The sequence below is a fragment of the Agelaius tricolor genome, unplaced genomic scaffold (assembly GCF_023055355.1).
Source record: "Agelaius tricolor isolate 1412-34295 unplaced genomic scaffold, bAgeTri1.0.p SCAF_1, whole genome shotgun sequence".
Classification (NCBI taxonomy): Eukaryota; Metazoa; Chordata; class Aves; order Passeriformes; family Icteridae; genus Agelaius; species Agelaius tricolor.
In genome coordinates this window covers 32,736,129-32,750,061 of record NW_027269261.1, presented here as the reverse complement: position 1 = coordinate 32,750,061, position 13,933 = coordinate 32,736,129, and the positions used below count along the sequence as shown (strand labels likewise).

The window sequence follows — 13,933 nt, the reverse complement described above, 5'->3', positions numbered from 1 at the left end:
ATTTTTTACCTTCCTCCCACTGCACTCTTATCCCTCCCACATGTAGTGTGGCCAGATGCCTTACATTTTCATAGGAATACTAAAAGGATATCAAAGGTCTTGATTTGCCAAGTTTTAAGTCTCTTCTCCAAAAAGCAGCATTTTCCAGCAGTGTGCAGCTTTAGGCAGACACCCAGTAAAGAAAATTTCAGCCTACATGATTGAAGTGTGATAGGATTAAAGATGAGAGGATGGTTTTGTCAGGAGTAAGATGAGATAATCTTAGAGCAGACAATGCTTCTAGTCTCTTCTGCTAGGAAGGTAGCCCCACATGTTCCTTGGAACTTCAGCTGAGGGAGTTAAAAAAAAAAAGCCTGTTAACCTTCCCTCCACTGTCACTGTGATCGTAGCTGGACTTCACCCATCCCCCTGAGGACAGGGATTTTTTGATCTCATGGATAATTGCACTGGGCTACAACCCTGGTTAGGTACCCTAAGCAGCTCTACTTCATCATGCTTCTGTCTGCCTTGTTTCCCTTCCAACTTTTGTGTTAAACTCCCTCTTCCTGTGTCCATCCTGCTGTAGATCTTTCTTCATGTTGAGGATGGTTCTCATTCCATCCAAGACCTAGCAGAGCATGTGTAAGCAATGAGGGTGAACTACTGTTCCTCATTTTTAATGAAATATTTGTTAAATGGAACGTCATCTCTGTTACTGACAGTGAGCAGTCTGACTTACATAATAATTTATAGATGTATGGTGAATATATAAGTTTGCTCATCAAAGAATGCACATGTGCACAGGACAATATTCACTCCTTTTGTTTCTCATACCTGTGTCTGTCAAGCTTCTGAGGTGTTCTGCTAAGCTGCAGAAAAAAATACTATTGATAGTCATATCCACTTCCACACTTCTTTGTTTTTTCAAATAAAAAAAAAATTGCAGTGGATGATAGTTGAGGTTTCAGGATCCTGAATTTGTCAAGAGAAAATATGTCAAGCCAAAATAATTTATTTCTGTGAAAGGAAAGCATGCCTTGTTAAGTGGTACATGTCATATGACTTCTGCAAAGCGTTGACATTAACTGGAATAAAGAATAGTAAGCTGCATAAGTAAAAGGTGTGGGTCAACTGGTAGGTGGTAACTATATCAAAAAGAAGTTACAGCAGATTGTAGGTGAACAGGAATTCATTTACCATATCATTATTGATTGATTTGTGAACCTGATGAATCATTTTAGATCACACGCACGCATTTGATCTGGATCAGCTTTGAACAAGTGATAATATTCCAGACATGAGATGTGATGGTTTGTGTCTACGTTGTGGTAGCTGCAGGAAAATGAGTAACACTTTTGACAGAGTAACCTTAGCTTCTCAAAAATGTTTAAATGTATTTGCATGAATAAGGAGTTTTAGTTTGTCAGAGTTTTGCAGCTGTAATGTTTGGTACAGCATCTTAGAACTGATACACAGCAACACCAAACCATTGCCTGAATTGCTAGCATTGTGGTCTTGCCACAAAGGAGTAATAGGTGGTCTGAAATGTGTCTGGAGTTGTGGAACAAGGAAGATCTCTGATCTGAAAGCACAACTGGTGAGGGATGCATGGATTGAACTGACTTAAAGAAGACTGAAGAGAAATAAAGCAGTGTTCAAATGTCTAAAAGGGACAACTGCTGGAAAGATGAAGTAATTTAATCAAAAGGACAAGAAACAGTATGCTGAAATTATAGGAACAGTTGCATTTAATCCTAGGAAAAGTCTTACACCAATAAAAATAGTTAATTTCTTTATAGTTGGATAGAATAGTTTGCTTACAGGGGTGTTGAAATTAGTACTTTTTGGGGATTTTTGAAAGAGTGTAGAAAAATATTTATGTGAAATAGCATAGGTAGATCTGATTCTGCCCTAGGGCACAAAGTGAATTAGATGATTTCCTGGGGCAGCCCCACTGGTGGTGTGTGTGGGGTTGTTCTATATTTAATAATCAGACTAATTTAAACATCTGAATTTTCTTAGGCTATTTTACAATAAACCTTACCCTGAAGTGACAGTACTATCAGTAATTGTAACATGGTTACCATTGAAGGGAAAATGTCATATTCCTCCTGCTGGGTGCAGATGGAAAAATATGCCAGTGGCTACTGCTGTTTCCTTGGCATGCTATAGCAATGCAGGATCTAATATTCTTCTTAGCCTCATAACACAGACCAAGTTAACAAATGGAGATGGCACTTTTACATGGACAATGATACAAGTTCCATCGATTCCTCTGACTGCTTTGTTCACCTGCTTTATTGTTACCTACTGCCTTTTGTTCAAACCTGTGGTTGTATTGCTGTTCTGTATTTCCTCGTGGGCTGGATAGATCCTGAATAGGAATGCATAAGCTGAATGAATTTCATCTAAGTGATTTTATTTGCTTTTCACCCATTAACTGGCAATGTATAAAAGAGGCAATGTCATGTATTTGTCTAGAATGTCAGCTAATGAAAACAGAACGACCAAAGCCGAACACATTCATTATCAGATGTCTTCAGTGGACCACTGTCATAGAGAGGACGTTCCATGTAGACACTCCAGAGGAACGGTGAGGGTTTTATTCTTGTTTTTCTTTTCATAATCCTTGTGCAGAAGCTGCAGCAGAGTCTCTGCTGGGCCTGCACAGCAATCAGCACTTGGAACTGTGACATTCTGAGTAGTTAGTTAAAGATTTTTAAGTCAGCTTCTGTAAAATATTATCTGAGCTCATAACTAGAGTAAGAAGAGTTGCCTGCGAGTAGGTGGGATGAGTGTGTTCAAATAAGCCAAAACTATGTCATGATATGTCTCTGAAGTGTTAAATTTTGAACTTCCAAAGCCTGGATTGAAATATTTCCAGCCTTGCTGTCTTACTCCTCCTAATGTGCTCCTTTCTTTTGGCACAGAAAGCAGCATGCTTATTATAATTTATTTTATGTTGGCTTATTAGTTTTTCTTGTTTCAGTAAACATTCACAAATGCTTAAGAATTAACTTTTTTAATGCACCAAAAAGTTTTTAATGCCTGTAGGAGCTATGGGATAATGCCCTCAAATTTTCCATACTCTGTCTACTGTTAGATGCATGGCATCTTCCTGCTGTGGACATCTGTCCTTTTGAGACCAGTACTATCATCTGGCTATCATTTTTTGTATCAGTAAATAACCAACAACTTTGCTTTTTCTGTTGTTTCACTTTGAGGTTTTTTTTATTCTACCTTGGTACCATGTCTCCACCTTGTCTTTTTTTTGTGCAGTGTAGTAGCTCACATTGCACTCAGGAGTAAATACCACAAAAAAATCCCATATTCCTTTCTGGCTGAGCAAGAGGCAGCAGGTAGCGTGCTTGGTGTGGGGCTGTGACCTGCTCAAGGGCTGCCTGGTTTGTCTGTGCTGCTCTGCTGGCCCTGCTGATCCCTCCACAGAAACCATGCCCTGGGCCTGCCCCTCAGTGCAGCCACAGGTTTTCAGGATACTTGTAGGAATGTAGTATCTTTGAGTGCCTTTTTTGAGGGAAATTTGCAAAAAAGCCTGTAAGTTGAGTTTTAAGAGAAGAGAGACAAAGACTTGAACATATGATATGGTTTAATAAATCCTATTTTCTTTTCCTCTGAAAGTGTCTTGAAGGGAGGGGGAATACGAAAAACCCTCCTAAAATAGCAAGTTACTATTATGAGATGATAGATACTATTGCATAAGAGATGACATCCTGTGCTCACAGGTGTATTATACCTGGAACAAGCGTTTTCAAGCTTCCACCAATACTTACAGAGTCAGAAACTGCTAATTCTTGAAGTTACCCATATAGTGATCCTTTCTGGTCAACTTCACCCCATTTAAGAAAACACAGGATTTGGAAGGAAATTCAGGTGACTGATTAATATGAGTCTTCTGCTGTGTAACCTAAGAATTGAACATTGAAGCAATGTAACATGTGAAAAACTTTATGAACTATGCAATATATTCTATGAGTTTCTAACAGAGGTGTTGGCTTGTTCATGATAGGGAAGAATGGACAGAAGCAATCCAGGCTGTAGCAGACAGACTTCAGAGGCAAGAAGAGGAGAGGATGAACTGTAGTCCAACTTCTCAGATAGACAATATAGGAGAAGAAGAGATGGATGCTTCAACAACCCATCATAAAAGAAAGGTAATGACCTTAAAAAATAACTGTTGAGAATGGTCTAGTTGGGTAAAGCAATATGCAGGGAATAGCATTTCGTCATAAATTTCAGTGTAATGTAAGATCAAAGTACTTATTTATTTCAATAAAGCTGAACTGCTCTAGTTTTGTTTATTGGTTAAGGTGATATGGCACTTCTGAAAAACAAAGTTCAGCCATTCAGGCACATGCTAACATTCTTCTTATTGTTTGACTATTTTTTTATGCTTTCGTTTGTTTGCTATTTTAGAAGTATGGTAATAAAATATTTTCTTTAGACAAGTACTTTTGCCTCTTTTCTCATGCAAATAATACCCAGTACAAATTAGGTGATTTGCATGAGAAAGGCTAGCAGGATCTGGCTTTTAATGACCTTGGGTTTTGCTAACTTGGGAAATAACTTTGCTTTAGTTTTCAATGAAGTAAGAGAAAACAGCATTTCATTTTTCTGTGATCCTTTACAGCTTTTGGTGTTAGTAGGAACATGTACATTGCTGCCTATAACATATTTGTGGTTGCATCTCCAGAGTCAACAGGTTAAGCACACAGCCAAGAGCATGTTTTAAAGAACTGATGCCACTCAAAGTTTGCTCATGTGTCTCCATTTTGTCCTCTATGGACTACTCAAACTCATGTCTCTCATTTACTATACAGAGTTGACATGACTCAAGAAATTGACTGAAATTGCATGAAAAAATAATAACCAGTTTACATAGGACTGGATTTACTTTTTTCTAGCTAGAAGTGAAACCTGTAGAAAACTAAGTATAAATCTGCTGACAGAGCAAAACAGTCTTATAGCTAATATAACTGAATGATTTTGAGTGATTAACAATACAAGAAACGGTGAATATTTCTCTACTTACTAATAGAGTGTGTTTTGTGATGCATGAAGCAAGAACCATAGAAAAGTCAGGGCTGAGAGCTATACCCTTCAGAATATAAAAAAGATGCCATAGGTAACTTTAGTTCTATCATGTCCTAATTTTTAAGAACTTGAGTTTGCTGTCAAACAGAGTTCTTTTTATGCAATTTCATTGTATGCAAATTTCTAACCTTTGTCTGCTATAGAAAAAGTTAAAATCAATTATATAGAGCTGTAACAATGCTCTGAATATATATTGTTAGGCTGACTTTAAACCTTTAGCCTGATGGCATGGATATTTAATGGCTGTGCTCCAGGGTAAAATATAAGTGGCAGCGAGACAGAGGCAGTGTTTAAGATGTGTCAGCCTTGTGAGAGGCAGTGTGATTATGTGGAAGGGATTTGGGGCTGCTCTGTTAAAGATCTGAGCACTGTTCCAAGCCTGTGTATCCTCTTAGTGGAGTACAAAACCACTGTGTAACAGCACTCGTTTTCCAGGTGTCAAAATGAATGCTGATACAAGTAGTTTATCTGGAATGTGCTCTCCTTGTTCACAGTGCAGTGTGTTTTCCCATTCAGCAAAAGGGGTTGTGGAAACAGGGGTAGGAGGATCAGTTTTGTTTCTGTCTTGCCACTTGTGCTTTAAGAAGTGCTGAAATAATATGCTAGGACAGTGTATGGGCAGGGCTATGGAAAATTTAATGGCTTTGGCAAACAAAAGCAAATATTTAATGGCTTTGGCAGCAAAAAGCAAACTCTACAAAACAAAGGTGAAATGAAGAATGTTGATATTCAGCATCTAATAACAGAGCAAAATAACAGAACTAGGAAAAAAAGATAAATAAAAAGGTAATAAAGTAAAAAAAAGAAAAGAAAATAGAAATAATAGAGCCAAAACTCAGAATCCCACAGCAGATTTCTTTCTGTTGGAAGATGTTAGTGAAAGATGCTCAGAAGTTTTTGGAATAAAAAATGTGAAGTGACCATTATGACAGGGAATTGCCAATGCTTCCAACTTGATTGGATTGTGAAAAATAGGTCTTTTAAAAACTGTTTCTGTTTTGTAGAAATGTCTCTGAAAAGCTGTTGTTTAAGCTTTCATAGTTGTTAATGTAATCAGAACCATTTCAGTTATAATGAATTAATGCATTTTTATTGATTTTTTTTTTTGTATTGGATTTCTTTCCTTTCAGGGATTTTTACACAATGTGTCCTTTTTTGACAAAAGCTTGTTTTGTCACCTGATTTTACATCTAAGCCCAGTGAATTTTCCTTGTGCATGCACCAGATGGTATACATATGAGTAGAAGAGCATAATCAGATTAAGAGACAAGACAGAGAGGAGTTGGGCCTGTTCTTCTCTGAAAAGGTAGCGAAAAGAAAACAGCCTTTAGGATGTGAAACTTGATTTGAATAAACATGACAGCTACATCCCTGCTTAGATTAGCTGGAAGAACCAGAAGCACCTCTTCCCCAATTTTTTAAAATGGTGTCAATATGCAATTCAAGTTTTACACATCACTAACATTTGTAATACTCAAAATTCTTAGCAAACTACTTTTACTTCTGCTGTACTATTACTTCTTAGAGTTTTTCCCCTGATGAAATCAGATGTAAACTCCTAATAATTGTGCACATCAGGAATTTAAAAAAAAAGTTAGTTTCTTTGGAAGGAATTTTCAACACCTACATTAGGGTGTATTTTTTGAGCAGATCATCCATAGGGGATGGTGTATTTGGATGGTCAACAGATATTTCCTTAGGGGAGTAAAAAGGTTTTATAGAAAGCTGAACATCATGTTTTTTTGGTTAGATCAGTCTCCTGTGGCTTCATTGCTTTTTCTTTGTTTACAAATTTGATTTGCAGGATGCAGGATGAATAAAGAACAGATTTTTCAGAGGAAGCCTAAAAGTAATGTAATGAAGAAAAGATTCGAAACTTGGAGTACAGTAGGAATGAAAAACTAGGGAAAACCATGAAGGAGAAAGAATCCAATCTTACAGGAGCCTCCAAAGTTACCATCTTCCTTCAGGTTTAGGAAGTATTTCCATTTTTCCACCAGTTTTCAGTACACCCCTTGCTATGGCATCTGTGTTTTTATCTCCCAAGGTCTTGTGTTCTTTGGCAGACTTTTTGAGTTACCCTGCACTGCGTATCATCTCTAAGCCTTCTGCTAAGCTTCTAAGGAATGAGAGCATCAGGAGACTTTATTCTTAGAACTAACACTACCGCCATAATGTGCTGTTAAGCCATGGCTCAAAATCTTGCAAACCTATTACCTTTCTCTTATAAATATACATATATTTTTAACTTGTTTTCACTGAGCTTGCATCTAGATTCATGACTGCTTTGCTGAACATTATGTAAGCAATTTTGGGCAAATCAGTCTTTCAGTTTGACTGACTTGCTGCCCTTAGTGTCAAATCCATGTCTGTGATCAGTTGAGCCAAGATCCTCCTTCTGTGTGTGGGCAAAGGGCAGTTTTTCTGACCTGGTTTTATTCAGACTCTGATGGTCACTCTCTAATTCCAATGTCTTAGAGAAAATCAGAAGTGCTGGAGAAGTTACTCCTCCAAGGCTGCATGTGATCTCATAGATTTGTGACTGTTAAAGGGATGGGTTGTTACAGTCACTTAACTCACAGTTTCTCAGTCACAGCTCAATATTTTCTATCAATAAAGCTGTCAGCCATTGTTTTTCAGGCAGCACAGTAGCTTATGACTGAAGGATTCTGCCCTGAATTACTCTTCTTCTGCTTGAATTGTGTTTTGAATGCATTTTTAATTTTTCATGGGTTTTTGTCAATATTCACTGCTTTTGCTCAAAGGCAATTGTTTTCTGCTTGATGGTTGTCACAGAACCATGGAGTAGGTAACCTGACTTCTCAAAGTACTGACCTGAAAGTGATCATTGAGAAATCTTACCTTTAGTTGATTGAAAACAAGGAGCCACACAGTGTTGTGATCACAGCTTCACATACTACATCATGCACTGCGGGTTATCACACATTAGAGTAGGTTTTGGAAAAATTGACTCTTCAAGGATTTGTCTGTAGTAATAAACTTTAACTTTACATTCAGTTGTGTAAAAAAAATTTGCTTTAGGTAAAAATTTTACTGAGCCTTTGAAATCTCTGTTACCCATATTTCTTGCTGGGATAAATGCAGTTTTGTTCCTCCTGATGTGAGGTGGTTTGAGCAGCAAAGCAAGATCTGTCACTGCAAACTGTTTGTGTGAGCATCAAGGTTAGTTGGCTTAGAAGCTACCAATCAACAGTTAGATGGGAAAAAGATTTAATTCCTATTGATACAGTTGGAATTGATATATGGGAAGCACCTTCTTAATGAAGCTTTGAAACACCCAGGTATCCAGGTGTTAAATGCAGTGTTGAAGACCTTTTGCAGCTTTGAAGTTGCAGGTTGAACACTTAAAAGCTGAGGAATTGCACATTGGTGTGGTTGATGCAACTTCAGCTTTGTATGTGAGCACATTGCAAACTGACTCTGAGTGAACAACTGCATAAATTGCTTTCAGAGTTTGTCAACAGCAAATTCAGATCCACAGTATCATGCACTTGAGCTTAAAGGAATAAATAATTTCAGAAGGTGATTTTGCCCTTTTTTCTCTCACCCAAGTGAATATATTTTGCTGCCGCTATTTGCTGTCACACACCAGGGATATGCCCAATGCCTCTACACCTGGAATGTGTGTGAAATATGTAGGCAGTGTTAAGAGGTATTTCTGGTAGAGATAAGGAAAGTACTAATTCTCTTGTGGAAACTACAAGTAGAAGTTTATCCAGAAGAGCAGTATTCAACACAACTGCCTGAGGCCACGACTAGAGATAGAAAGAGGCACTGAGAAGATGAAAGATAAGGGATGATCTTTTTCACTCACAAAGCAGGATTAAGTACATTTAACTTAGCAATACTGAGACTCAGAGTATAATTACTCTTTAAAAATGTTTTGAGGTATGCTTTTTACAAAGGAAGAAAGGTCATTGATGCTGCAGGCCAGTGCTATAACAAGAATAGGTGAGGGCATTTCCTTTCAGAATTTGCAGCTGCTTTTCTCCAGTTGCAAAACTCAAAACCAAATGGTTTTGTGGTGCTGCAACCAAGCCACTAACACAGCACAATGAAACGTGCTGTAGAAGCACCTAGTGATTGGCCAAGTAAATTCTGCTGTCAATTCAAGGCAGCCTTGTGCAGTTACTGTGTTCTCAGTATTGTTCTGTTTTTTCTCTACATCCTCATCTTTGCATCTGCATAGACCATGGAGCTGATGCTTCTGAACTGGGTGTGAAATGAACTTGTAAAAGTAAGAGGATTATTGACTAAAACTTTGGGCTCCAGAATGTGGCTATACTGCTTTGGGATCTGAGATCATCTGGTCATACTCTTACCATGTGTGGCATGCCAGTTGAGCTGATAAACATACGAGACTCAATTTGTCTGTTGATGGACAGACAAATGTCTTGGATGTACTGTGTTTAACCTGCAAAACTAAGGCAGTAACAGAGTCACAGGAAAGATGAAAACTTGCCACCTCCTCCTTTTCAGAGCCAGATTGATTAATGTAAATACCATGTAATTGTAATCTTTACTGAAATTTTAAAAAGTCTAATTGTAATGGAAAGGCTGCTGTAAAGTCTTACAGATACAACATTTCAGTTAGGATTGTGTATGTTTTAAAAATGCCACCAGTGCAGTGGTTGGTGTTATGCAAAACCTACTGATACACCATGTTTGTGTGTCCCTGGAATGCAGGAGTTCATGAACCTTCTTAAATGTGGTGCATTCTTGAAACGCTGCTTTAGGCTAGGACTTTGTCCTGTGTGTGCTTTATAAAAAGAAAAGTGTGTGCAGTACTTGACTTTTGAGCATTATATTAATACTACTGAATGATTTATCCTGCTGATTTAATGACAGCAGCTAGCTGCCTTCGTTGCCTGGGTGAAAAGCAGCAAGAGCAGTGTTCTCTGGGCACTCAGCCCCTCCCCAAACTGGAAGACAGGGAGGGGAAGCAGAATGAAACCCCCCCCATAATCCAGGGGGAAAGGTTCAGTGATCTGATCAATGCTGTAGTGTGTCCAGAGAGGGGCAACAGAGCTGGTAAAGTGTCCAGGGCAAAGTCTTATGAGGAGCAGCTGAGGGAGCTGGAGATGCTTAGCCTTGAGAAAGAGTCTCAGAGGGGACCTCACTGTTCTCCACAACTGCCTGAAGGGAGGGTATAGCAAGAGGAGGCGGATTGATCTCTTTTCCCAAGTAAGAAGAATGAAAGAAAGTGGCCTCAAGTTGCTTCAGAAGAGGTTTTAGAGTAGATATTAGGAAAAATTTATTCATTGAAAGAGTTGTCAAGCATTGAAACGGGCTGCCCAGGGAAGTGGCAGAGTCACTATCCCTGTAGCTATTTAGAAGACATGTAGATGTGGCCTTTAGGGACCTGGTTTAGTGGCAGACTTGGTAGTGTTTGGTTAACAGCAGCACTGGATGGTCTTAAGGGTCTTTCTAAACCTAAACAATTCTGTGATTACAAACTTTATCACAGAATTGGGCCTATTTTTGTCAACTGTTTCTATTTTATCGGTAACAGGGTTTGGTTATATATTGGAACTGGATAACCTGAGTCTTGCTAATCCTTGTTCTTTGTTTCTTACAGACAATGAATGATTTTGATTACTTAAAACTACTGGGCAAAGGTACGTTTGGCAAAGTTATCCTGGTCCGAGAGAAGGCTAGTGGCAAATATTATGCTATGAAGATTTTGAAAAAAGAAGTAATCATTGCAAAGGTAAGAAAGTTTCTATTTTTACTATTGGGTCATTTTAAAGAATGGAATAATCACTATTTCATACCTAAGGTGTATTGATTTTTGAGGCTAAACTTAGTTTGATAGAAGTATGTGTGTATCTTCAGAAAACAAGAATGCAAAAAAAAAATACGTATAACCATTTTGCATGCCTTTTCCCTGTTTTATAATCTAGAATGTGCTAAAACACTGAGAGACTTTACTGGGCAGCAAGATAGTGCAATCTGAGTTTATACAACAAAAAGTGCATTGTGGGGCATATTGGATACTTCACTTTTTTTTCTAAGTCAGTTGCAGGTTTATTCAGATAAACACATTAATTGAATGAGCCTGTGCTCTGTTTCTGCTGTGTTGTATAAGATTGCTATGCATGGGACTAACAATTCCATTTTTTCAATTTTTGAGAAATAGGAAAAGTCTGAAGCTGATGGCTGAAGTTGGGGTTTAAACTGGCATTGTCCAATCACTTAAACTTGATTAGTGTCACTGGCTCTTGTGCATGGTCATAATGTCACTCAAGCTAAAATTTAGATCATCTACTCTGAGCTGTATTTCTAGCAATTCTGAAGTTTTGAATCCCACTTCCACAGAAGCTGAAAACAAGAAACCTACATACATATATCAACATGAGACACAATTAAAAATAATCCCAATTATTTAATGAGGATATTTAAGGAATGTGGGTCTGACTGATATTTTTGAATGCTTGAAGTTAACAATATCAGTATGTATAAAAACTGAATGTGAATGGGTAAACACTATTTTATATACATTAAATATTAAAATATCCTTCAGAATTGTATGGTTTTTCTATTGACCTATGAAAACAAGGCTTACAGTTGTTTTGCAGTCTATGTTCATTGTCTGTCATGCTCTTTCTAATAGCTTTAGAATGTGTAGATCAGTTGCAATTAAATTTGGCAGAGGAGTGGAGATCTCAAAGACAATTATATTTCCTTGAGTGTCATTATAACTAGCCCTGTTACAGAGGGAGAGATGTAAATTTATGTCTTCAGCAGTGAAGAGGCTGACCTATGAGTTCTGTGTGCCCTCAGCAGCTGTCTTGTGTGCAGTGGCAGCCTGGTCAGCATGTGCATGGTTTGGGCTAACAGCAGCAAAGAGTGCCCTTTTCTTCTTCATAGTCAGGAGATACAGGAAGAACAGAGGGCATTGCTGCTGCCCTCCCTTGATTCTGCATGGGAAGGAGCCCTCAGTGGCCCTCCTTGTAAGACCTGGCAGCAATCTCTGTGGTTTGCCCTGTGGGTCTCAGAGCCTGTCTGGCTGCTGCATGTTGAGCCTCTGTCTCCAGCCTGACATCCTTGACCAGTGTTCTGCTCACCCCTGGCATCTGGGGATCCTCAGGAGATCTTCCGAGCTCCTTTTCTGCAGCTGCTGGCTTGTATCCTTCCAGCCTTCAGAGCATTTCAACTTGTTTCTTTGTACCAATACCAAACAGATTTTTAAATTTTAGGGGTTTTCTAATTACTTTGTTGCCTGCAACAATATCACTGACTTATTAGAATTGATTAAAGCTGATTATTGGGAAACTTTGTCTAAGGTGAGCAAAAAAATCTTGTTCATAGAAGTATGTATAAAGGTAGAGAAATTTTGAAGAAATAAGAGATTGAATTTTAGTTTAGCCCAGTCAGGCTGTGAACATACTATGGGGATTTATCAATAGCATTTAGCTCTGGAGATCAGGGCTAGGGACAGGGTCACTAGGTAAAATAAATCTGCAGTCCCAATTCAGCGTGTAAGTGATATAATAGACACTCTAGAATCACAGAAAGGCTTTGGTTGGAAGGCACCTAAAAGATCATCTTGTTCCAATCCCCCTGCTGTGGGCAGGGACACATTCCACTATTCCAGGTTCCTGAAAACCCCATCCAACCTGGCTGTGAACACCTCCAGGGATGGGACATCCACAGTTGCTCTGGGCAGCCTGTTTCCAGTGTCTGACCACTCTCTCAGTAAAGAATTTCTCCTTAGCATTTAATCTAAATCTCTCTCCTTTTAGTTTTAGACTATTCCCTCTTGTCTTATTGCTACCTGCCTGTGCAAAAAGTAGCCCTATAAAAGCCCTAAGCATAGTATGAAGCAGAAAAGTGGTGCATTGACAGCTGTATAGCATCTGCCCAGTTCAGACTAAATCTGTTTATCCTGTTTATCTGACAGATTAATACTACTCTTACAAGGAAATTACTACCAATATTACAAACTCCTGAAGCAATTCCAGAAAAACTGGCCATTGCCAGCTTTTTATGCCATATATCTGGTGAACCACAGAGGTTTAAAAATAAATAAATAAATAAATAAATAAATGAATGAACCTTTTGTGCTTGTTTTTCTCCTTGAAGTGTGGTTTTTAGTTTTAGTGTATCCCCCTGTATATTGTTGTAGTGTACTCAATATTGCACTGCTATTCAGCTAAATGGCATCATAATTTATTACCACTGACTCTGTTGTTGTTGTTCAACTTCCTATTTTGACAATTTTTAAAGTCTAATTTAAAACTCCTGACATCTGTGTTTACTTTCCAGTTTAATAATACCTTATCTTCAGAGCATAGTCTGATAAGCATGTGTGTAGTACAATAATGTTATATTGGTATTATTTGTGGCAATAATAACATGTACTCTGACTAAATATATTTACTTCTGTAGGTTTACAGTAGAAGTTTGAATCACACCAGGGTAGTCTTTAGCTCAGTGTATCATAAATCTCAGCGGTTGCTTAGCTCTACAGAAAATGGCTGCACCCTCCCAGTGGCTCCTGGGCCTTTCAGGCTTGGCCCCTGGCAGCCTGGGGAGGGGGATCCACAACATGTGTTACATGCAGAATTGTATAAAATTCTGTGTATTCCCTTAGGGGGATCAGTTCTGTGCTTTTTCTCCCTAGCCCTCAGGAGCTGCTGGTGGTGTAGCTCAGGGCGGCCTCTGCCCGCTGTGCTGGTCCCCTCACCTTGCCCAGCTCTGCTCTCTGCACAGCTGGTGCTGTGACAGCCATGCCCCCGTGCCCATGGAGCCTTGATGGCACCCCCAGGCTCCTTCTTTGCCCCTGCATGGTGCCCACCCCAGGGCTGGCCCATGGAGG

At 38.8% G+C, this 13,933-nt stretch overlaps 1 protein-coding gene across 2 annotated transcripts in view; it reads left to right on the top strand.

Annotated features, from left to right (window-relative positions):
* AKT3 (AKT serine/threonine kinase 3) overlaps nt 1-13,933 on the top strand; it is a 152,441-nt gene that overhangs the window by 88,258 nt on the left and 50,250 nt on the right. For both annotated transcript variants that reach the window (XM_071429005.1, XM_071428995.1), the window contains exons 4-6: nt 2,461-2,572; nt 4,007-4,151; nt 10,691-10,822. In XM_071429005.1, coding sequence (XP_071285106.1) covers nt 2,461-2,572; nt 4,007-4,151; nt 10,691-10,822 — 389 coding nt within the window. The remainder of the gene's footprint in view (nt 1-2,460; nt 2,573-4,006; nt 4,152-10,690; nt 10,823-13,933) is intronic.